A 24,890-nucleotide genomic window follows, 5' to 3' on the forward strand; every position below is an offset into this window, starting at 1 on the left:
TCAGCCTCTGTTCAAAAAGAATGGAGTAAGGAAAAGTCTTTTCTCCGACTTTACACTTTAATCCCTTACCTCTCCCTCCAAGTTCTACTAGTTAGTTGCATAAACCCTCTACTCCAATCTGACTAGTCTATTTACTATTCCTGCAACAGTTTTGCTGTTCCTACAATCGTCAAGATTCTGTTCATGATCTTTCTACTTCAAATTGTCCTTGCCTATTCTAGTGGCCAAACTCTTTCATGAAGCCATCCTCAACTACCTCAATCATTAGTGACTGCTCCTTTCTCTAAATGCCATAGTTTTTGTCTACTCATTAGGCAATTAGAATATGCTACTATTATCATTTATATTATCATGGACAAGTCTTTTTACCCTACCACGGGCACTATGAGGACAGAGGTAGAGTCTAATACATCGTGTAAATGATATTTACAATACTATGCACACATTCTCAATAAAGGCTTAAAGGTAACAATCCATTCATGTATTATTTAATACCTGTGTTTGGCTTTCTACGTCTTCCATACGGGTGTTCCAGCTCTCAGAAGCCACGGAAATAAACAACAAAATTCTGTTTTAATAGTTACATCTCTGCTTTTAAAACTTTTTTTTTTTTTTAAGATTTTATTTATTTGACAGAGAGAGACACAGCGAGAGAAGGAATACAAGCAGGGGGAGTGGGAGAGGGAGAAGCAGGCTTCCCGCGGAGCAGGGACCCTGATGTGGGGCTCGATCCCAGGACCCTGGGATCATGACCTGAGCCGAACCACGGAGCAGGGAGCCTGATGTAGGGCTCGATCCCAGGACCCCGGGATCATGACCTGAGCCGAAGGCAGACGTTTAACAACTGAGGCACCCAGGCGCCCCTTAAAACTTTTGAAAATGGTATGACTTACCAATACTTTGGCCTCAGACTCAAACTGACTTGCATTGTGTAGGTGGCAGGAAAAGCTGCACTTCAGCTGACACATGGATATACTTAACACACACACACACACACACACACACACACACACACACACACACTGCACTGGTCAGACTTCTTAGAGAGTTATAAACTGAGTGATATTATGATAAAATCTAGACCCTGAGTCAACTATTGGATAATCAAATTCAGGGAACAAACTCACAACTGTTCAAATTGCTTTTCGGATACAAATAGTAAGCAGTAGTCACAAAATGGTGATTTTCACTGATTTAAGAGCTATGCATAGTACCGTAAAGCACTCACTTATTTACACCCTGGTCTGCCACACTAGCATATAGCATTTTGAAAGAACAAGATTTATTTATCTTTTATCCTTGGCACCAAGAATTTGCTAGGAGCTCAGTAAATGTTTACTAAATGCATCACAGTCACAACACCCAGAAGGAATCTAAAAATCAATGAATATAAACATCTTGCCCTCAAACAGCAAGAAAAACTGGAAAGGCTCCTGTAAGGCTTTTACTTTTTTGAGCAAGAGTAGAAACTAAAACAGATATATCATCCTCGTAAGAAAATGACCACAAGAGGAAGTTACTAAAAATAAATAAATAAATAAACCTACTACTTATATTAAAAAATAATATTTAGCAATTTCTTAATTGGAAACTAGTGAGTTTCCAAGTCTAAGACTGACAGCTGATCAGTATTACCCATATTTCAAATGTCTACAAAGCAAAATGCATACCATTACTCAAGTTGTTTTTGTTTAGTCTGTTGAAATCTTTTACCTAGATTCCTTCATTCATTAGCTGACAAAAATATTCTAATGAAGACGTTCACAACAAAATACTGGAATATCTTTATTTTTCACCCCTTTTATCCTGATAAGTTATACAGTTAGAAAAGATTTGAAAAACAAATACTTTTTTAGGAATAATGAAATTAAATAGGACATTCAAACACATTTTCACATGGGTCTTAGAGAACTTCTAATTAATTTATAATTCTACTATATCCTTAGTTTAATGGAAAAATACTAGCTAGCTACAAGAAAAAATGATCCTCAAACATTTCAGTCATACCTGTTTCTGAGCTTCTACTTTTTGCTTTCTGGTTGGATCAATTGCATCTACCATCCATTTGATTGTAAAGTATGTTACTGCACCAAATATCGTCAAACGGAAAATTAAACCAACAACTTCATTCCGACTCAAGGGACGAGAAAAAGCTTCAGCATGTACCATCTTGATTAACCTTAAAAGACAAACAGAAATGTCACTAAGTAATAACTAGATTCATTACAATTGGGAGACTGATAAGTAGCTTAAACTTAGCAAGAAACCTAACTTCTAGTCAAATTCAACATTACCTGCCTTAAAGTGTCTTATTTTAAGGAAAAATGAACATACTAAAAACTGGGAGGTTTATTAAACTTTTTAAATGAATTTTCCTTAAAGCTCATATAATTTAAGCAGACAATAATTCTGCAATAATACAGTCAACATCTTATGGTATTTACTCTTTTTAAACAGCTTTTAAATAACTATTTCAGAAAATCTAGAGATAGAATGACCAAAACACCAATCCAACTGAAGAAAGGCAGCCCGACAATGAAATAATTTACTAATGTGATGGTAAGAATTTCTTCTAAGTACAATGTACAACAGGCAATTTTTGAGTGAAACTGAAACTGAACAGATTCGCTTTTTCTTTAGGCTTACTTTTCAGGTTTTCAAGGCCTGTTTAAATTTAAACATGCCATTTTCTCTATTAATAAGTGACATTAAATATTTTGAGCCATCCTGTTTCCAACCACCCAGCTAAATATGAAGCACTAGAATCTTCAAACCTTTTTGAACCACAACACAGTAGTCGCCTAAGACGGAGAGGAAAGGAGGCAGCGTGCCCACTTTTACCCACATCTCTGGGCAGCCAGCTCAGTCACATACAGGCTTGCAGAAGGCATGCACACCCCTGTCAATAAGGCAGTAACTACCCAGAACAATACGGTTGTTAGGGACGATGGGACTGTCACATTTTGGAAGACAGGATCTTAGATTCTAGTAATGCCATCTTCCTCTCATGGCATAGGACTATGCTGAGTGCTATGCTATGTGAAAAAGAGAGAGAATATATTCTGCACTCATGTGAACAGGAGTAAATCAGAATTTGCACAGATGGCTCAGCAACCGGTAAAAATTAGGAACTGCATAGATTCGTATCTATGGTCCTCCACTAAAATTAGTTTCCCTTGTCACTACTACTACTCAGTTAAAGATCTTCTTCACTTCCCTCCCTCTGGAATAGCTCCAACGATTTTTAAATTCCTCTTAGATACCTCCCCCCTTCCATTCAAGAGTATATACTTCTCCCTGATAAAAAGACTTCAAAGCTTTCCTTTTACTTACAGGATTTCCAAGTGTTCAAGACCATCCTAACCTAACCTTAAGAGTAACGTTTAAGCATTTTCTCAGTAAGAACTTTCAATAGCTGGAGTCACTGGTATCTGAAAATGCCATGTGTATTTTCCCTCCACCATATTTGGTACCCTGGGACAGGTCATTTCTCTCCCTTCATCTAGGATTAGTCAATTTCTACCCAAACTTCAAAAACCAACTTTACCTTCTTCATCTGTCACATACAAGAGACGTTATTCAGTAATTATCTGAATCTATATGTATCTATAGCAGAAACACTTCCCACTCAATCATTCCAACAAAACTGCTGCCAGACTTTGAACGGTTTCCCAAAAAAAGTCAAGGGTTCCACGTTTCTCCATTAAGAGGGGCCATTTACTTCACAATAGTACGTTATTTAACTTAACAACAAAATAATTGAAAGCCTTCATTTCAGATGAAGAACCTTTGACCTAGGGACATTAAGTGATTTAATTCACACCATAAAGCACCTATTGAACATGTATTTATAATGCCTACTATATACTGGGCATTCGATAACGGTCAAGATACAATTACTGTCCTCAAGGAATACAGTCCAGTTATTAATTATATCTCTATAAATGGAGCTAGGGAGGAAAAGCCACCTAATTAAACTCTCTCCTCATGCAACAAATTCAAGTGTGCTTTCATCCATCAGCATGGATTCCTAAAGATGAGTTAACAATACTCCACTTAGAAGTAAGCCTTCATTCTAACAGAGTAAATTTGAAAATTCAGCTGGAAGATGTGATATCATGACGCAGGGATATTATTCATTGATGTAAATAAACCAATAGGCAAAAATCAAGGTTTTATTAGCTTAATCTGTGAAACCTAGTGCTATTCCAATAAAACATTTCCATTTATTTAAAAGCTTGAGTTAGCAGCGATAGAACCGCCACCTACTGGATGTTCACGGAACTGCATGAACAACTAGGGCAAGTTTCAGTACATCCCAGTCGCCGAGACAATGACAATTTTTAATCCTATAAAAAATTTCAAGACATAAAACCTGTTAACTATACATTTTCCTATATTTAAATTAGTACCTGCAGTAGAGTACTCTAGACCTACGGCCATGTTTAAACCAGTAGTGCATCTTTCACAATGATTTTAAAATCCTGAAATGAAACCGAAACTCCTACTTGTAGGTTGTAACCGTATACACTTTATTGTCCACTCATCTATCGTTCATATGACACGGACCCACCTGCAATATAAGGCCGTTACAGTGGCAATGCAGCAGAATACACAACAAAAGCTGCGTGTGCACACAGCAGTACGGAATGTATTTCAATCTTGTATAAATAAAAATTAAAAAATCAACAAAATACGCAAGTATGTACAAACGTACAGACGCTATTATGTACAACTAAGAAATATGGCAAAACCCTGCAATGCATAGTTATCTGTTAGGCAAACACGACACCAGACAGTTTCATTTAAAGAGTTCTCCGTTTCAGGATAGAAAACTTTAGAAATCGTACCACCTCGTCAGTGAGCAATCTACTGACAGGTTAGGGACCGAGAGTATGGTGTTTCTGTTCTAATTCACTGCAGGGTTGTAGAAAAGTTTTTCTCAACCCCCAAGTCCCAGTCTCGAGGGCAACAAGGCCCTAGGAACACAGCCTGTGACAATGACTGCCAACCTTCCCATAAAGGACAGGTTATTATTAACAGCACCATCCTCTGCGAGGGCGTGCCCGGGCCTGAAGAACCCCCTCCGCCTTTGCACTAGGTAGTGGCAGTGCCCGTGCGACAGTCACAGCCGGGTCCATCCGGCCGCCTCCGCCTAGGACCCCCGGTGTTGAGGTCGCCCGGGACGTCCCCAGGCCCCCGCGGCGACCCGGCTGTCTAGCGAGAGTCCCTCGCAAGTCGCATAAATGGCGGAGGGGGGCAGCGCTAACGGAGACCCAAGGGCCTAGGCCGGGCCGGAAGCCAAGGCAGGCCCGGGACGCCCTTGGAGGTTAATCCGCCGGATACCCAGGGCTGCGGAAAGCCGGGGGGCTGCACGGAAGAGGGGCGTGGGAGGAAGGCGCGGTGACCTTCCTCGCGCGGCCTCCCAGATCCCAGCCGGTCCCCAAGGGAGCTCAGAGGGATCCCGCGCTCGTCCCACGAGGCCCGGGAGAACCCCGCTACTCACCCCGGGGCGGACACTGAGGCAGCAGGAGCCCTCAGCCAGCCTCACACGGGAAGGAAACGCCGCCTGGGAGAGAGTGCTTCCGGCGGGGGCCGTGCCCCGCCCCCTCGCACGGAGCATGCGCCGCCCACGGCCGTCGGCAAGAAGAGAGCGCGCTTCCGGGTTTCAGACAAGGCGGAGTGCGGGGGTGACGCGGCCGGAGGGGGCTGGCGTTTTACGTGTAGCAGGTGCGGCCGCTTAGAGCCCTCGCGGAGGTGCGGAGTTTAGCTACTGAGATGGGCTCGGGGAGGGCGCTAATCACAGCAGGTCCCTGCCGAGCTCGCGGGCCCCGGGCGCGACCCTGACAAATCGGGGAGCCTTTTCCAGAGTGCGAAGAAATGCTGTGCATCCCCGCAGAGTTCTCCCCGACTCCTCCTTCAGCCTTCCGCCCGCCTCTCGCCCCTCACCCCGCGTGCACACCCGCAGGCTCCTGTTCTGTCTGTCCTTTAGCCATAGCGCTGACGCGCATGGCCACCCCCCACCCCTCACCATCTGCCTTTCAGTTTCTACGGTGAGCTCACCCTCCTCCCCCGTCTCCGCGCTAACAAACACCTGGGGGTGGCGCCTGAAAGCCATGTGAAACGACTTTGCAGCCCACCCAAGCAGGACCGGCAGTCGGGACAGAATAGGATATCTGGTAGCAGGATTTGCATTTCAGTGACTTCCCTTTTTCTTCTACACCTTCCCCTTTCCAGAATGAGAGACGTGACACAAGAGGTCCCAAGGGAGCAAACCTGAAAGCCAGCGCCACCTGAACGCACAGACGGCCAGGGGGCGAGATGATACTCCCCACTGTTTCCAGATAGAAGAAGCATCGCTTTCTTCAGGTAGAGGCGGCAAGACTAACCTCCTCCGGAGGGCAGTTTGTGCCTTTCTGCTTTAGACATCGTCTTTGATGTCTAAAATGCTGCAGCCTGATTGTAGGAGTTAGTGTATGCTATGGATGCCTGCTGGGTGTCCCGTGATCGGCTTCTATGTGCTTCACATCCATAATCCAAATTCCTCCAAAAAAACAATCCTCTTAAGTAGCCGTGATTTTCTGTTTTTATTGACGAGCAAATTTTGAGGCCTAAGGAGAAAAACTTTCCTAAGTTCATGTACGTAATAGGCAAATTTCACTGGAACCAAATTTAATTCAGACCCTACCCTTTACACTTTCTCTTTGAGATAGTAATTTAATAGCAGTTCTATTTAAGTCTAGTTGAAAGAAGACCATGAAATGACAAAGTCGTAAGTCTTTAAAGGGTGAGGATGGGATGGCAGGGATGTGTAATATTTTAAAAACTATGATTGGGTTCATTAACAAGGATCAGAATGGAATTTAATACTGAATGATATGAAGCTAGGTTTAAGAGAACTAGACTCGTTATTTAGAGAGGATATAGAACTTTGGGAAGAACAGGATGATTATAAGACCAGGACAGTTTACCAAACCAAAGCAAACCGAAACCATGGTTGCTCAGTAGTCTTGAAAGTAGTCTTGGAAGAGACTCTCCATTGGTTCCCTGGGATTATCCTCAGACTTATCCTCAGTCTGAGTCATTGCTTGGGATGCTCCTGGGAGCGTGCATTGACAGAGCTAAAAGATAGAGATTACTGAAGGAAAGAACTTTAGGTGGCCCACTAAGATCGGCTCACCAGTAAGGAAAATGAGCTGAGAAATTCAAGATGGTAATGGACTTTCATCGTTCACTGAGTGAAAATGTACCAAGGACCTCCGCTGCCTATGCTGAGGACCAGGGTGTCCAGTCTACCCAGTTTGTCTGACACTAAGTGGGTTTTTGAAACATAGGACTTTGGATGCTAAATCAGAGAAAGTCTTAGGCAAACCATGAGGAGCTGATCCCCTATTAGGGACATCTTATATGGATTCTAGAATGAAGTGGAACTCCCGATATGATTGCATCTAGTCTCAATTCACCTGGAGTATGATTGTACAGGAAGTTGTTGGTAAAGTAGTCAAGACTGGCCATAAAGAGTCTGCGTGCCCCCAAATAAATTCTCTGCTCATTTCTTTTCCAGTGGTTTGGCTATAAACCAAGTACCTGCTGTCTGCACCTATACCTTTTGGACCTAACTTTCATTTAGCAAATTTTCAAGAAGCCTCTTATGTCTGCGTCCTAAGACATCAAATTACTGTCTTCTCACATATCATGCACGTTCATTTCCAGCTATCACTAGATCAGCTAAGTTCTTCCAGAATAGAGCTGAGTGAACATATGCTTTTCATCATAGGATAGCTTTATATAATTCCTGGCAGCACAAAACACCATATTTGGCCCACAGTAGGGGCTCAATAAATAATTCATTATGTATAACATTAATCAGGAAATTATGACAACAGATTTTTTGTAGACTTTCTGGGCCTTCCCCTTGTGATTGTTAGAATCAAGATATTAAAAATAATTATTACATTTATTATAGAAAGTTGGGTTTTGGGTTTTTTGTTTTGTTTTTGGTTTTGTTTTGTTTTTTACCAATGCCTCCTAAAACAGTTTATGGCAGTTCTTCCCACTTGGAACTGAATTATCCTTTACGTTTGTTAGTTGGATGGGAGTGTGATTAATTTGCTCCACAGCCAAGGTGAATCTTTGCACTAGACCCTGAAGGGGAAGGGATTCCTTAGATTAGGGGTTCTCCGATTTCATTGTGGGTCTGTTCACTTGGACAACTTGGCAAAATGCCGATTCCTACGGTATAGACTTAGAAGCTCCCATTTAACTGCTCTAGGTTTTGGGGATTTGAATTTTGAATAAGCATCTGAGATGGTTTTGGATACTTGGAAAAACTGCCCTAGTCAGTGATGATTTTAAGATTTTTTTTTTTATTCATGAGAGACAGAGGGGGGAGAGAGAGAGAGAGAGAGAGAGAGAGAAGCAGAGGGAGAAGCAGGCTCCCAAGGAGCGGGGAGCCTGATGCGGGATTCAATCCCAGGATCCTGGGATCATGACCTGAGCCGAAGGCAGACGCTTAACCATCCGAGCCACCCAGGCGCCCTAGTCAGTGATGATTTTCGATGTATTTTTACAAAAACCTTTTATGTTCCAGCTCCAAAAGCCTGTCTGGTCAGCTGAACCATTAAGTCAGATGATGTATAGCAAAAAATCAAGGCAAGGGAGTCTCACGTTGAGATTCAGAATAAAATCTCTTTGAAAGGAAAAACAAATCTAAAATTTTTGGATAAGCAGACACATTACACCTGACCCTATTTGTTGCTCATTAGAAATGATTCTCTTGGGCGCCTGGGTGGCTCAGTTGGTTGGGCGACTGCCTTCGGCTCAGGTCATGATCCTGGAGTCCCGGGATCGAGTCCCGCATTGGGCTCCCTGCTCGGCAGGGAGTCTGCCTCTCCCTCTGACCCTCCCCCCTCTCATGTGCTCTCTCTCTCTCTCTCTCTCATTCTCGCTCTCTCAAATAAATAATAAAAAATCTTTAAAAAAAAAGAAATGATTCTCTTGACAGTGATTTAGAAAGAGCAGAACTTCAACAAATATATAGAATTACATCGCGGTAATTATGCCAGTATAATAGTCACTTGGTAGCCTTGGTTCTTTTAAAAGTTTCTTTTGACAAGTTAAATAGGATGGTTGGAGAAAGAACAGTAAAGCAAGAATATGGTACCTGAAACCAGAAAAGCACCGAGAAAGACCGAGATTAAATTGCTTGAAGCTCCAATAGAAAGAATAAGATGGCAACAAGGCAAAAGTAATGGAAAATTAAAATTTCAACAGAATGGAAGGAGTGGAAAGATGAATTGATAGCTCCATTCTATAAAAAGCACAGAGAGCTAACAGATGCAATAGCAAAGTTGTTCAGCTCTTTCAAAGTTGAAAGAACATGTTGTAAATTTACTTTTCATGCGTTTTACGTTTTAAAATTTTACACATAATTTAAAACGTGTGTATATGTACTTCTGTAATGTTATCAGGGTTGCACTAAACCACAATCTTCCATCGCCACATAATCCTTTTTCTTAAGTACTACTGCCAATTGGACTTTTTTTACAGTTTATGCTAGCCATAAACATCGTCTAGCACTTGGATATTTATTTTAAACCTGCAGTGTTTTGTTGTTTAGCTTTAATATGGTACTGAAAATATACTGCTCAAATGATACTGTCTGTGGAAAGTCGGGATGGATCAAAACGGAATTGCTTGGGAAGAAGGCTAACCCCACTGTAGACTCATTAGCAAAAGTTTTAAAGCATAGATGAAAGAGCAATCTCCCTAGGATTCATTTAGGACCTTCATCAATACCCTTCCATATGCTTTTCTTCAATGGGAGAGAGGATGCGAGGGATTGGGTGAGAATGACAAAGATGTGAATTCATCAGTGAACATGGAAAAAACAGTAGTTGAAACATTAATTCTCAATTTCTGTAACAGCAGATTGATAGATGAAGCATAAAACAAGACCAGATGCTGTGGTTTCCAGGATGCACTTGGCTTCCCATGCTTTATAACCTGGAGCATTTATTGCTGTAAGTAGGTCACTTGCTTGCTCTCATTTACCTGATTCGAGGAAAATGCCCTTGAAAGTATTTGGAAAAGAATGTGTGCTGGTATTTAATATTCTAAAAATTAAGATTCCATAAAACCCCTTTTCCCCCCATTTCTCTATTAGTTTGAATAAGTTGTAACCCTGAAACATAAGTGAAACAAAAATGGATGAGAAGAATTTGAGATCTCATTTTCTAAGCACAAAAACACTAAAATCCTGTGTCCATTCTGTTTTCCCCCATAATTTACTCTACTGAGCCCCGACACAGTATCCATCTCTCAGAATTCTAATTGGGGTTTAAGTTTTTGTATTCTCTTATCAGATGTGAACTTCTTGAGAAGAGAGGATGCCTAGGACATAGGAGGGGCTTAACAAATCCTTCTTTAAAGTTTATGTATTGAAGTGTAGTTGACACACAAAGGTTATATTAGTTTCACGTGTACAACATGATGATTCCACAACTCTGTACATTCCGCCGTGCTCACCACAGTAAGCACAGTCACCATCTGTCACCATACGAGGTTATTACAATATTGTTGACTATATTCCTGATACTGTGCTTTTCATCCCCATGTCTTACTTATTTTATAAACAGAAGTTTAATCCCCTTCCCCTATTTCATCCATCCCTCCGCTCTCAACTAGTGTTTTAATTAATTGATTTTCCCCCCAAATCTGACCTATCTAATGGGGCTTTTTAGGCTCCATTCCTACAGATTTCACCTGACTAGGGGAGAAAAAGGAAGGAAAGACATGGTTCAAAGACAGGAGATGTGGAATCAAGCCATTTTACTGACCGTACGTATATTATTGCCGTGTTGTGATAGGTCCATTCCTGATGTGTCCACCAGAGACTAGTCTCATCAGGGTGAGTCTCGGTACCCATAGGATTCAAGAACATGGACACTGCAGTCCAACAGACCTGGGTTTGAATGCATGATCTGTTCTTTTTTACTAGCTCTTTCACTTTGGGCCATTTATTAAGCTCACTAAGCCGCAACTTCCCCATTTTTATATGGGGACAGAACAGTATGCATGCCATGGAGTTGCATTGAAAATTAAATGAGACAGTATCAGGAAAGTGCTGAGCTCTATGCCTGGCACGTAGCAAGTACTCAATAAACATGCCATTGTAATGCTGATATTTTTATTATACTGTGAAATGAGGTTCTCTCATTTCCAGAAGTCTCTAAGGACAAGGATTCCTTCATATCCCCATAGTATTTGCATGAAGACTTCACCTCTCAAAGTTTTAACCATAGCACCTCGCCTGGGACTGAGTTCTCTGGCTGGTGAAGGGCCATGCCTCTCTCTCTGCCTTCTTGATTCTCTTATTCTCACTCTTAACACACCTCTCTGGCCGACTCTTAACTGATTAGTAGTTAAGAAACCATTTTTGATAGTTATGTAAGACCTATAAGAGTCCATCCTTATGGTCACCAACAATTAAATTTAAAATATCGATCAATCCATGAAAATAGCTATGTGGATATTTCTCAGTTCACTGAAGACCATTACTGATATTGGCTGTTGTTCCCATCTGTCTAATAACAGCCATTTATTGAGCTTACAGTTCTGGCTCTCATGGAGTTCTAAAGACTAAAACATCTTATAAAAATGCAAGTCCTCACAGGGCTATTGATTTTTTTTAAAGCTAAAGGTTTATCCTATATTTCATCCCCATTTATCATTTGTTTAGGGAAAACTTCCTCCCTTCGATCGTTGAGTGGGTTTTGCACAAGAAAAAGAAATTAGTTCATTGGGTAAAGGTGGGATGCTGAGCCAGACTGGAGATTTTAGAAGTCGATACTTCGCCTGTCTTTATGTTTTCTTTGCAAACTACAACTTTCTTATCACACTTGGGGACTGTCATTAACATCAGAGCTGCTATTCTTCATATAAAATTTAATTCATTTGAGCACAACACATTTAAAAAAAAAATTTACTATGTGCAACTCATGGAAACGCTCCTGAAATTGAGGGAGTTTTCCTGAGCAAAAGAAGCACTATATCCTGGTTAGAGACTGAGTATGTGGCTTTCAAAAGCAAAGACAAGGTCAAACCTTGCTGATTTTAGATGTTTAAGAAGGAGATTATACTAGACCTTCTTTCACCCTAGAGAAGCCCCACAATAGTGTACTGGCAAGCTAACATTAAAATCACCCTTCTCATCTTTTTATTGCCAGTGTTTCTGGAACCAGAAAAACAAAACAAAGGTGTAAGTAAGAAAAGAAAGAAAGAAAAGCCTGTAACTTGAGTCACAGAAGTACAGGAAACAAATCAAGTATACTAAGTTGGCTGTGCTCAAAGCCGCGTTCAACTTCAAAACACTATACCTGATAGAGTTTCATGCACCTTTCTCCTTTCCAGTCCGTTGCTAATGATTAAGCTTAAACTCCAGAACTATTCTGAGAGCAGTCAATGCTGAATGAGTCCGGTGCCAGAGGCATGGCCCATACCTGTTCCTTTATGTCCTCTGTGTTCTCAGGTAAATAGGGAGGGGGGCCACAAAGGGGACAGTTAAGGAAAGGAGGCAAAGAGGTTGACCCTCCGACAGTGTTTTTCCCCCCTGTGGTGTTGTGCAAAAAGCAGAAGAGATGCTAATGATTCTTAACCAGCTGAAAGCATGAGAATTTTGTCTAGATGATCTTGAATCTCAGGCTGGACAGTGTTCCACCTTCCACATTCCAATGCATCCATCATTCAGTCCTGCCTGGGCTAGATAGACTGGCTTTCCGTAGTCTGTTAATCATGTTGTCCTCATGGGCTAGTGTCGAAGGAGCCTTCCCCGACTCCTTTCCTAGAACTCTTGGAGGTAGATGGGGAAACAGTTTGAGTGGTGTCTAAAGTCATGAAATACAGTGATTGTTCATTTTTTTTGGAGAGGGGAGGGGTAAAGAGTAAATAATCCTACTTCCTCAGTTGAGTGAATCATAAGCATTTCCAGCACGTGAACTCACACGTGTAGACAAAAACATGAGACGACTAAAAACCTCACCGGAGACATTCTTCCTCATTCGATAGGAGGGTGGGGGTCTATGATACTCCGTTTTGGTAACCATCTCCAAATTCTGTCTCTGTACCCGATACAGGAAAGTATTGCCAAGTCCAGAGTGTCAGGTACAAATACAGCCTCTCTCAAAATAGTTTCGAGCATGCAAGATGCAGATTATTGAGTACAGTATTTGAGAAATTCTGACAATACTAAAGGGAAGGGTCGGCTCTGTGGCCCTGTCACATGTCAGATAGCCTTTCTGGGTCACCTCCTCTGGAACTGAGCTAGTTCTACCAGCTTCGTCATTCCACGGTTCTGTGATTCTCTCTGGCCTGAGTGTGAAGCAACTTTGGTTTGAATTTCTTCCCCCCTGCGACCCAACAAATGAATGCTAAATTTGAATTCTAGGTTTGGGAGTAGAGTTGGAAATATTAAGTGAGGAAGGTTTCTGAGAAGATTTGTGTAGTAACCCCTTGTTGGCCACCATTCTGCCCGTCCTAGTTTAGTCACAATGTGGTTTCACATTTGTATGCTTGAATTGTAAAATGTGTATGTCTGGAAGAGTTCAGTTCCTTTAAATTAAAGGACTTAGCTCCTTTGTGTATGTCTGGAAGAGTTCAGTTCCTTTAAATTAAAGGACTTAGCTCCACTTATCCCTACCCCCATCTGCACCCCTATCCCAATCTTAAGGTCAGATGGTAAAGATGGAGGAGGTCTGCTCTTCTCCACCCTGTCCATATATGACAAGTAGAGAATAACAGTAGGAGGCCGGGCCTGGAGAAACCATGCCCTTCTTTTGCGGAGAGACCAGCTGGCTACTAAGAATGTTGCCAAGGCTTGCAAAAATGGTACTAGAGAGAAAGCAAATGCAAGAAAGCATTAAATATCAATATACTAAGGGCTACATCAAGAACTTTTTCAAAAAGAAGTGTGGTTAATATAAGATAAACCCCATCTTCCATAGCAGATCATGGCTCCCAGGATATGAGCTCATGAGCAACTGAAGGAAAATAGTCTTTTCTGTTTTATTACCAATATTATTGTTTTATTCTCTTGTAAATTCCCTATTTTCTGTGAAACCTTGAACTTGCCAGGTTTTAGCTAACAAGGCACTTTTCAGGAAGGTACCTATCACCACCCCCAGTTAGTGAGAGATCACCATGACAAATTTTGAAAACACTCACATAGATTCTAATGAATCATGTTTTAATTGAGAGCTGAAGAGGAAGAGTGCAGAAGTAAGAACATAGATTTAGCTGTACCTATGTGTTCCTTTGGCACTTTTATTAACAGAAAAAAATTCACCTCTTTTTTTTTAAAGAAGGTTTTAAAATCTCATTCTCTAGGAAGTAAATTCAAGAGTAGCAAGTTCCATACCTCTTCTACACGGTACAATTTACTGTTAATTTCATTGACTGTTGATATACTGAGTGGTGTGTTAAGCTTGGAACACATCTCTCTCACTGAAGTAACAAACCAATATTAAGAAAGATAAGACACATGCATTTTTCCCTTGATAAAGACACCTTCTCCAGTGTTATAGAAATGATTAGGGAAGACCTAGATATATTTTTAGGAGGATATAAGTTCAAGGAATCACATTCTTTCAGGATTGAAAGGAATATCACATGTCATTGAATCTTAGTGGATGCCTCTGAATCTTGAACTTATCCTGATACAAATTGTTTTCAAATATTATAACAACAGTGTATCCTATTTGAGTTTTATTTTAAATTAACATATAGTAAAATTGACAGTGTGTGCATATGTGTGTGTGTTTACAGTTCTCTGAATTCTGATACAATAGATTCATATAACCACCACCACAATCAAGATACATAACAGTTTCATTCTCCTTAGAAACTACCTTGTGTGACTCCTTTGTAATTACCTCCCCAACCCCTGGCAGCCACGGATCTGTTCTCCATCACTGTAGGTTTGTCTTTATGGGAATGACATAGCAATTAAATCATGCAGCATGTAACCTTTTGAGACTGGCTTCTATTTGGCATGCCTTTGAGACTCATCCAAGATGTGCATATGTCAATAATTCACTCATTTTAATTGCTGAGTAGTATTCCATCCTACTACAGTTTGCTCATTCAGTCACTGAAGGACATTTAGGTTGTTGCCAGTTTTGGGTAATTATGACGAGAGCTGCTATAAACATCTATGTGAACAGAAGTTTTTATTTCCTTAGAATAAATACTGAGGAGTGGAATTGCTAGGTCATATGATAAGCATATTTTTAACTTTATGAGTAACTGCCCAACTGTTTTCCACAATGGCTGGACCATTTTGCATTTCCACGAGAAGGTATGAGCATTCCGTTTGTTCTGCATTCTCACCGGAACTTGGTATCATCAGTATTTTTTAAGTATTCTAATAGCTATCTAATTGTGCTTTTGGATGGCATTTCCCCTAATGACTAACGATATTAACACTTTTTTCATGAGCTTATTTGCCATGCATTTATCTACTTTGGTGAAACACCTGTACAAGCCTTCGGTTCATTTTACAATTAGGTTATTTTCTTACTGTTGGGCTTTGAGGGTTCTTTATGTATTCTAGATACAAGACCTTTGTCGGTCTGTAGCTTATCTTTTTATGCTCTTACTAGTATCTTTTGTTAAGTTTTAAATTTTGATCAAGTCCAATTTATCACTTTTTTTCATTTATGGATCATGTTTTTGGTGTCATGTGTAAGAACTCTTTGCCATACCCCAGGTCATGATGACTCTCTCTAAAGGTTTCTTCTGCAAGTTTTATATTTTACATTTAGATCTATGATACATTTTGAGTTCATTTTTGTATAAAGTGTGAGATTTAGGTTGAGGTTCATTTTTTTTTTAATTTATGTATTTATTTGACAGAGAGAGACACAGTGAGAGAGGGAACATAAGCAGGGGAAATGGGAGAGGGAGAAGCAGGCTTCCCGTGGAGCAGGGAGCCCGATGCGGGGCTCAATCCCAGGACCCTGGGATCGTGACCTGAGCCGAAGGCAGATGCTTAATGACTGAGCCACCCAGGCGCCCCCTTGGTTAAGGTTCATTTTTAAGTAGACGAACATCTAACGCTTTTTGTGGAAAAGATGATCCTTTGGACCTTTGTCAAAAATCAGTTAGCCATATTTGTGAGGATATCTTTTTGGGTTCTCTGTTCTGTTCCACTGAGTTTTTGTCTGATCTACGTGACTATCCCTTCACCATGACCACACTGTCCTGTTAATCTAGCTATAGAGCATAACTTAAAAGTCAGGTAGTGGGACTCCTCCGATGTTTTTCTTCTTTTTCAAACTTATTTTGTCCTTTTCTAGTTCCTTTGAATTTCTATGTTAATTTTAGGATCAGCTTGCCTGTATCCACAAAAATTCTGATGGGATATTTAATAGAATTGAGTTAAATCTGTGCCTCAGCTTGGGGAGTTCAGTTTCTTGTCCCCCAGTAGGTCTTCCCATTTGTTTAGGGCTTTTTAAAAATTTCTTTTATTAGTGTTTTGTAGTTTTTAGCATGGAGATCCTGCTTATGTTTTGTTAAATCTATTCTTAAGTATTTAAATAATTTTGGAGTATTCTAATGATTTAAAGAAATCAGTTTCAGTTGTTCATTGCTGGTATACAGATAAGACTATTTTTGTGTTTTTACCTTATGTCTGTGACCTTCCTTAACTCAGTTCTAGGGGGAGTTTTTTGGGTCACTTTTGGTTTCAATCATGTCATCTGCAAGTAGGGACATTTTCGTTTCTTCCTTTTCAATATGCATGCCCTTTATCTCTTATTCTTGCCTTATCATACTGGCTAGGAGTTTTATTTATTTATTTATTTATTTATTTATTTATTTATTTATTAAAAGATTTTATTTATTTCTTTGACAGAGAGAGACACAGCAAGAGAGGGAACACAAACAGGGGGAGTGGGAGAGGGAGAAGCAGGCTTCCCACAGAGCAGGGAGCCCGATGCGGGGCTTGATCCCAGGATCCTGGGACCATGACCTGAGCTGAAGGCACACGCTTAACGACTGAGCCACCCAGGCGCCCCTGGCTAGGAGTTTTAGTATGATGTTAAATAGCAATGGTGGGAGGGAACATCTTTGCCTTGTTCCTGATCTGAAGGGGAAAGTAGTCAGTCTTACATCACTAAGTATGATATTAGATGTTAGCCTTTTGTACGTGACCTTTATGAGGTTGAGGAAGTTCCCTTCTTTCTTAGTTAGCTGACAATTTTTTTTTAAATCTTGAATGGATGTTGAATTTTTTCAAGTGCTATTTCTGCATCAATCGATATGGTTATGTAGCTTCTCTTCTTTAGTCTTTTAATACAATAGATTACATTGGTTGGTTTTTTTAAAATGTTGAAGCAGCTTTGCCTTTTCAGGATAAGCCCTGCTTGGTTGTAGCATATAATTAAAAAAATACTTCAGTGTTCAATTTGCTAAGATTTTGTTTGATTTTTATGTCAATGTTTATGAGAGATATTAACCTAGAGTTTTTGTTGGTTTTTTGTTTTATTCGTTTTTGGGTTTTTTTTTTTTTTTTTTTTGTATTGCCTTTGTCTGGTTTTGGTATCAGGGTAATGCTGGTTTTATAAAAATGAGTTGGGAAGTGTTCCGTCCTCTTCTATTTTTTGGAATAGTTTGTATAGAATTGGTATCCTTTCATCTTTATATGTCTAGTAGAATTCTACGGTGTAATCATCTAGGCCTGGAAAATTATTTTGAAAGTTTTTTTAAAAATGTCCTTATAGTTATAGGATTCTTTAGGTTGTCTGTTTTCTTTTTGATGAGTTTTGGTAGTTTGCTTTCAACAATTATGAATTCTACCTAAGTTGTCATATTTATGTATTTAGAGATGCTTATTGAATTCCCTAAATACCTTTGTAATATCTATAGGGTCTGTAGTGATATCCTCTTTTTGATTCCTGATAATGATAATTTATTTTTTTTTTTGGTTAAGATTTAGGAATTTCATTTCTCTCAAAGGACCAGTTTTTTTTTAAAGATTTTATTCATTTATTTGAGAAAGAATGAGAGAGAGCGCATGAGGAGCAGGGGGAGGGGCAGAGGGAGAAGCAGGCTTCCCGCCGAGCAGGGAGCCCGATGCAGGGCTTGATCCCAGGACCCCGGGATCATGACCTGAGCTGAAGGCAGACGCTCAAGGACTAAGCCACCCAGGGGCTCCTACCCTCCGTAGTTTCTGATGAGAAACCTGTAGTCACTGAATTGTTGCCTCGTAAGTCATTTTTTTTTCTTGCCTGCCTCCATGATATTTTTTTTTTTTGTCTTCAATCATTAGCAGTTTGATTATGCTGTATTTGGGCATGGATTTCCTTGGATTTCTCATGTTTAGGGTTTACTCAGCTTCTTGAATCTGTAAGTTTATATTTTTTACCAAATTTGGGAAATTTTTAATCTACTCGAATATGTTTTACTGCATTGTATTGTTTCTATTCCTCTTCTGGATCTCCAGTAACATGAATATTAGATCTTTTGGTTTTGTCCCATTGGTCTCTGAGGCACCGTGCATTTTCTTCCCATTATTTTTTCTCTTCATTGTTCAGATTGAATAATTTCTCTTGAGTTACTTCAAATTCACTGACTCTTTCCTGTGTCATCTCTGTTCTGGGATTGGGTCCATCCAATGAGTTCTTTATTTTGGTTATTTTACTTTTCAGTTATAAAATTTCAATTTTGTTGTCTTTACCTTCTGTTTCTTTATATTTAAGAATATTTCCCCTTCTTGGTACACTTTTATATAACTGCTTTACAGCCTTGGTTAGTTAATTCCAGCATCTGTATCATATGTGCATTGACCTCTGTTACTGTCTTTTCACATGTGAGTTGAGATTTTCCTGGTTCTGTGTATGGTGAATAATTTTGAATTGTATCCCAGACATTTAGAATATTATAAGACTCTGGGTTTTGTTTAAATCCTGTGCAGGATATTCATATTTTTGTTCTAGCAGGCAATAGAGGTAGTTGCGTTCAAGCTACAAATTCTAACCAATATTCTGTGGGTTGTGGTTTCAACGTCCATTCTGTTTTCAAAGCATTTGTAGTACTATTTGGATCTATGTTCTATGTGTGCCACTACTCAGTGATCAGTCTGGGACTTGTGTGGTGGCCCATCCTTTAGTTCGGTCTCAGAGTCTTTTTTTTTTTTTAAGATTTTATTTATTTTAATCTCAGAGAGACACAGCGAGAGAGGGAACACAAGCAGGGGGAGTGGGAGAGGGAGAAGCAGGCCTCCAGCAGAGCAGGGAGCCCGACGCGGGGCTCCATCCCAGGACCCTGGTATCATGACCCGAGCCGAAGGCAGACGCTTGAACTACTGAGCCACCCAGGCGCCCCCGGGCTCAGAGTCTTTGGTACAGTTTAGGCTCAGCTCTGGCTTGAGGGGGAGCCTAGGAGTTTATAATCAACTTTATCTCTTACCTTCCTGAGTTTCTCCTTCTCCATGATCTCTGGTCCTTCCTGGCTCCCTGGACTTCGTCTTTTACTCCCATCACCAGAAAGCTAGTGCTTTAGTTATCCTGTTCCACTGCCTACTTCCTGAGACTGGGCCATGCCTGGGGCCAAGCAGTAAAGGGACAGAGAGAAAACAACTGTGATTTTGCCCACCCCCCTGGGACCACAGCTTCTCCATAGAGAAAGGTTTCCTTCCCTCAGAGATTTTGGTGCCTGTGGGCCCCCACTGCCACGGTAGTCATTGCTATTGCTGGGGCAGCAGGATTTCCTGGGGCCTAGGGTACTAGAGAACAGAGAAAAGAACAGGAAAAAATGGCACATTTCCTGGACTCTCTGAGCATTAGGAAGTGCTTTTCCCGATCCTTGAGCCAGAACAGAACCGAAAGCCTTCTTCAAGAGCTTTCTCTGTGCCCTGGCACCCATTCCGAGTTTCAGGCTGCCTTACGTCTAGTGACCAGGGGATTCTGATAGGGGAAAAAACAAAGCAGAAAACTCACTGCTGGGAGGACCTGGGTGGCTCAGGCAGTGAAGCATCTGCCTTTGGCTTGGGTCATGATCCCAGGGTCCTGGGATAGGGTCCCACGTTGGGCTCCTCACTCATCGGAGTCTGCTTCTCCCTCTCCCTCTGCCCCTCCCCCTGCTCCTGTGTTCTCTCTCTCTCTGTCTCTTAAATAAATAAAATCTTAAAAAAAAAAACAACTCACTGCTGATTTAGTGGTGCTTTGCAAAGTTCTGGTCTTCTTTCCTAGTTCACCTGCTGCTATTTATAGGCTTTTCAAAGAGCTGTTCCATGTGTTCCATCCAGGTCTCATAGGTGCATTCAGTGAGAAAAGCAGGGTAGAGTGTGCTTACTCCTTTTACCTAGAACTGGAATAACACATTTTATTTGCTGTTATGGACCGAATGTTAAAGTCCCTCCAAAATTCATATGTTGAAGTCCTAACCCCCAATATGATGCCAATTAGAGATAGGGCCTTTGGGAGGGAATTAGGATTGGATGAGGTCATGGAGGTGGGGCCCTTATGACGGGATTAGGGCCTGTATAAAAAAGGGACACCAGAGGGCGCTTGCTCTCGTGCTCTCTCTCTTCCTCCCCCCGCTCCCTGCCATGTGTGCCATCTGCAAGCCAGGAACTGAATTGGCCACCACCCTGATACTGTATTTCACAGCCTCCAGAACTGTAAGAAACTAAATTTCTGTTGCGTAAGCCTCCCGGTCTAAGGTACTTTGTTATGGCCATCCAGCCTCACTTAAGACAGTTTCCAAAATATTCATGAAAAACATTCATGGCTCTACATATTGTGTCACTCTTCCCAGTTCAGCCACAGCTTTTCCACATAGCTCTGCGTAGTTCTGCGTAGTTCCGCCGAGCATATTTTCTGCAAGGTTTATTAACAATTTTTACTGAACTGAATTTTCAGACAGAAAAAGAAACAATCCCCTAAAACTAGACTGGTAGCTTTAATGCTTTTTATTGTTGAGTTATAACGTCTCAAATATGTATATTTTTTGATATGTCAATGTTTTGAATTAATTTGCTGCTTGATTGTTTGGGTCCTGGTCCCCTTGACTCAGTTTGCTCCGTGTTTCACTGTCAATCACCTCAAGGCTAAATGGCCCAGGTCCTGTTTGGACCAATTATTTTTATTTATTTATTTTGTGTCTTTACGAAGCTTATTTCAAAGTGCATATGGTGAGAAGCCCACCGTCCATTTCTTTCACATACAGCATGGTAAAATACCAGAAATGAGAGTAGTGCCGAATAAACGTAATTGAGTAGAAGGAAGATAAAGGAGCTACGGAACCCTGCTTCGCTCACTTGATAAAGGCTTGTCATTGGCAGGTAATAGTTTTAAATAAATTCATATATGAAAAAAAACAGAGCACTAGTCATTCTTGACCATCAACAATGAAGGACAAGTCCTCATAATTGGAGTGGAACGAGACTGGAACTAAGTTATTGTCTCAAGTAAGCCGAAGACTCTAGAAGCGAGCTTTGGTACCTTAAGGCAGTTTCAGGTCATGCTCTATTGCTCTCCACCAGATGGACTTCCTTTTCCATTTTTTTCTCCCACTAATCTTTTCCATCTCACCTGTTCCGTTTTCTTTTTCCCCTTTGCACAAACTTTTACCTCTATGAACTTGTGTTAATCTGTAGAGCAGGCTCTAAAGGAGCCGCTGATCCTCGAGGGTAATGCCTTTCCTTCCTCTGCCTCTCATCTCTTCCTTGCATGCCCTCTCCACCCGCATTTCTATTCCACCATACTGTCCTTCTCCCTAAGACCGAGCTCTAGTTCTGCCCATGTTGGCAAGAAGGCACGGCTTTCATTCTGCTAGGGTTCCCTTGAAAATAAAAGCTCATTACTTATTCTAGAATAAGAATGCTGCAGTGCCCCCCCCCCCAACTAGAGTTTTATTCAACCATTACATTGTTCCAGAGTTAATATGTATAATTTGTGAAACTAAACCTCACTTTTGATTTGGCCACTTCCATCTTAGAGAAAATCAAAAGAACAGTATTAGAAACAAATAATTTCACCAGAACCTGTTTGAAAGAGAAGAGTTCGCCTCTTGACTAAAATTAGGAGTCCACATTCTGGGCATTTTGGTTATTTATGCTGCAGCTGAGGAAAAGGTAAGGTATATTACTGTGTTTGGTTTGTAATTAAAACAGTATCATAGGTGCCCCTCCCCGCCCCCACCCCCTTCAGAGCACAGAATATTAACTAAGGTGGACATTTCCTCTGTTGATGTTCCCTCTGGGAAACAAAAGATAGAAATAGTGAGAAAGGCCTTTCCAGATAATACCCCACACCAAAGTATTGAAAGAAAAGGTTCATATAACATGACATGGTAATGTCATGTAACATATGAATATTATTACCTAAGGATTATATCATATCCAGCTGATAAGTTGTATTTGTATGTTTAAGTGTGTATTTGAAAAAGTACGTAGTCTTTCAATTATTGAGTTTGTAAATCCTTAACTGAGTGTCTGGGAAAAAACTGTGCTAGGCATTGTGAGAAGGACAAAGGTTTACACAAGAGGGTTTTTTTTTTTTCCCCCTAGCCTTCAAGATATGTCAGCGCAAAGGGGGAGTAGCTTCACTGAAGTGAAGATTAAGATGGGGCTAGGTGTTGTCAGGGCTGAAGCTCGAGAGTCTAGATGCCTTTTAGGTTCTGTTACTGTACCTTCTGACCGCTGTGAATCAGGCAGGTTCTTGGGGAGCCTCAGCTGGTTTGCTCTTTGCACAGTTCAGCTGTGATTAGCATCCTTCTAGTTGGTAGGAGACATTGTCCAGGAAACTATCTAGCCCGTGGGGGAGGTGGCATCTTCTGAACCAGCCCCCCCCCCCCCCCCCCCCCCCGGCAGAGAACTTTGAACGGGTGGAAGAAGGAGTTCGTGTGCATTCTTGCTCATGTCACAATGTTGGGCCTGTGACTCAAGCATGTGGCAGGTCACTGTGATTGGACCATTGGATCACCAGGCCCTGACTTTAGAGTGGCCAATGCTGCTTTTTCAACTCTTAACTGCCACATGGGTACGACATAAGATATATCAATAAAAGACATAAAATTATTTTAAAAATACTGTTTATTGGGACATCTTGAAGGACTGGGGTCAAGGAAGTGCTTGTTTCCTTACCATCTCCTATCTGGCACATGTTGATAATTATTCGTCACTCATTCAGCATTTACTGAAAGCTTACCAAATGGCAGACAGCGTGCAAGGTGTTGGAGGGGGCAGCTGGGCAAGAACAAAGGAACAGAAGCTCTCTCTTCCCTCCATGACAGCTAACAGTGGACACTCCTACAGTGTTTACCACATGCCAGGCTTGTTCTGAGTGCTGCATAGCTCCGCACCTAACCCTTAGAACAGCCCCATCCGTTAGTACCAGTACTGTCCCCATTAGACACCGGACAACCCTGGCCTGCAGAGAGATGCACCAGCTTGCCAAAGATCTCACAACTGGAATGCGGCGGAGCAGAATTTGAAAGCAGACCGTCTGGCTCTGGAAACTGTGCTTTTAACCTCCACGCCAAATAGCTGCTCAAGGAACTTATGGTCTGAGTATACATGGGTAAGTACATCTGTTTTCAGGGTGAGGCAGCGAAAAACGGTGTAGAGGGAAGACAAGAAGGGACTCAGGTTGAGTGTGTTTGCCTAAACGGACACCAAGAGTGTCTGACTCAAGAAATGCTCCGTTCCATGCCCCAAGGCGAAGAATGGAATGACAGGACATTATTAAGCACGGTGAAAAGTTGGAAATATTTGCCAGCAATGGCAGTGCAGTTTAATTTTATGTCCAGGGCTACGAAGGGCTACAACCCTGCTTTCACACACACACACTGTGAGGGTCAGTGAATACAGTCAGTTCAGTGACATCATTTTCTCCACTTTCTCCGCTTTGCTAAGGGGCAAAGGTGCGAAGTCCGCTTCCCTGTGGTGGTTTGCACCTGTGGGGCGTGTCTAGGAAACTGATGGCATGGTCTTCTGGGAGAGTACTTGCAGCATACTGGGAACCTTCTGGAGCAAATTGCTGAAGGTGGAAGGCTGCAGAAATGATCGTCAAGCCTCAGATGTCACAAGAGAGGGATGACTTTTCAGTCAATGCTTGGGGTAGAGAGGAGGGTAGGGTCAAGTTGTGAGAAATACAGGAGATGTATTTGTGTAGATCACTTAACAGTGTATGTTATTGATAAATATTCCTTATCATTTATATAGTATATAATATGTAAGTACTCACCCCAGGCTGTCCTTATAAAAGCATGTTTGCAGAGACCTAAGAGAGAAAATGTAAACATGCCAGAGGTCTTCGCAAGACCTTATATATGCTGTTTAATGACCTTGTATAGTTCTAAATGTTATCAACAAATGTTAGTAATAATAAATGGTGGTGGATAGTGTCATTATTGCTCTTATCCCCATTTTTTGTTGTCACTAATTTTATATTGTGGTCAGTTGGAAAATAGGATTTACTTTTGGAACTATTCAGGGGCACCTGGGTGGCTCAGTTGGTTACGAGACTGCCTTCGGCTCAGGTCATGATCCTGGAGCCCCAGGAATGAGTCCCTCATCAGGCTTCCTCCTCGGCAGGGAGTCTGCTTCTCCCTCTGACCCTCCCCCCTCTCATGTGCTCTCTCTCTCTCTCATTCGCTCTCAAATAAATAAATCTTTAAAAAAAGAGAAACTATTCAAATATTTAAGTAGATTTTTCTAAACAGAAAGAGAGGAATGAAATTCGGCAAGGAACTTAGTTGTTATTAGTGGGCATTATGGATTTTGCATTCCCACAGAAACAAACTCGTGAACTAGGATTTTATTATCCTAGAATGAATTTCTTGCCAGGAGTCACTTTCTGCTTATCTCACCATTTGATATTTGCAAGATC

At 41.2% G+C, this 24,890-nt stretch overlaps 1 protein-coding gene and 1 long non-coding RNA gene across 18 annotated transcripts in view; one reads left to right on the plus strand and one right to left on the minus strand.

The window, feature by feature from the left end:
- The window catches only part of ATAD1 (ATPase family AAA domain containing 1), a 70,608-nt gene extending 47,781 nt beyond the window's left edge, over positions 1-22,827 (minus strand). For 2 of the 9 annotated variants that reach the window (XM_073878968.1, XM_025850965.2), the window contains exons 1-3: positions 5,507-5,632; positions 2,008-2,179; positions 496-535 (exon numbers count right to left, since the gene is read on the minus strand). In XM_073878968.1, coding sequence (XP_073735069.1) covers positions 496-535; positions 2,008-2,169 — 202 coding nt within the window. In that variant the 5' untranslated portion in view covers positions 2,170-2,179; positions 5,507-5,632. Of the gene's footprint in view, positions 1-495; positions 536-2,007; positions 2,180-4,573; positions 4,596-5,506; positions 5,639-22,689 lie in introns of those variants that run through there. The other 7 variants (XM_025850966.2, XM_025850973.2, XM_025850968.2 and 4 more) reach the window with 7 other exon arrangements.
- The window catches only part of LOC112807960 (uncharacterized), a 30,971-nt gene continuing 11,700 nt past the window's right edge, over positions 5,620-24,890 (plus strand). For 5 of the 9 annotated variants that reach the window (XR_012374298.1, XR_012374293.1, XR_012374294.1 and 2 more), the window contains exons 1-3: positions 5,620-5,730; positions 6,238-6,369; positions 9,928-10,022. This is a non-coding gene — a long non-coding RNA (uncharacterized lncRNA). The other 4 variants (XR_012374297.1, XR_012374299.1, XR_003204213.2 and 1 more) reach the window with 4 other exon arrangements.

This window comes from Callorhinus ursinus, unplaced genomic scaffold (assembly GCF_003265705.2).
Source record: "Callorhinus ursinus isolate GAN/ISIS: 27379988/994484 unplaced genomic scaffold, GSC_fseal_2.0 scaffold32, whole genome shotgun sequence".
NCBI lineage: Eukaryota > Metazoa > Chordata > Mammalia > Carnivora > Otariidae > Callorhinus > Callorhinus ursinus.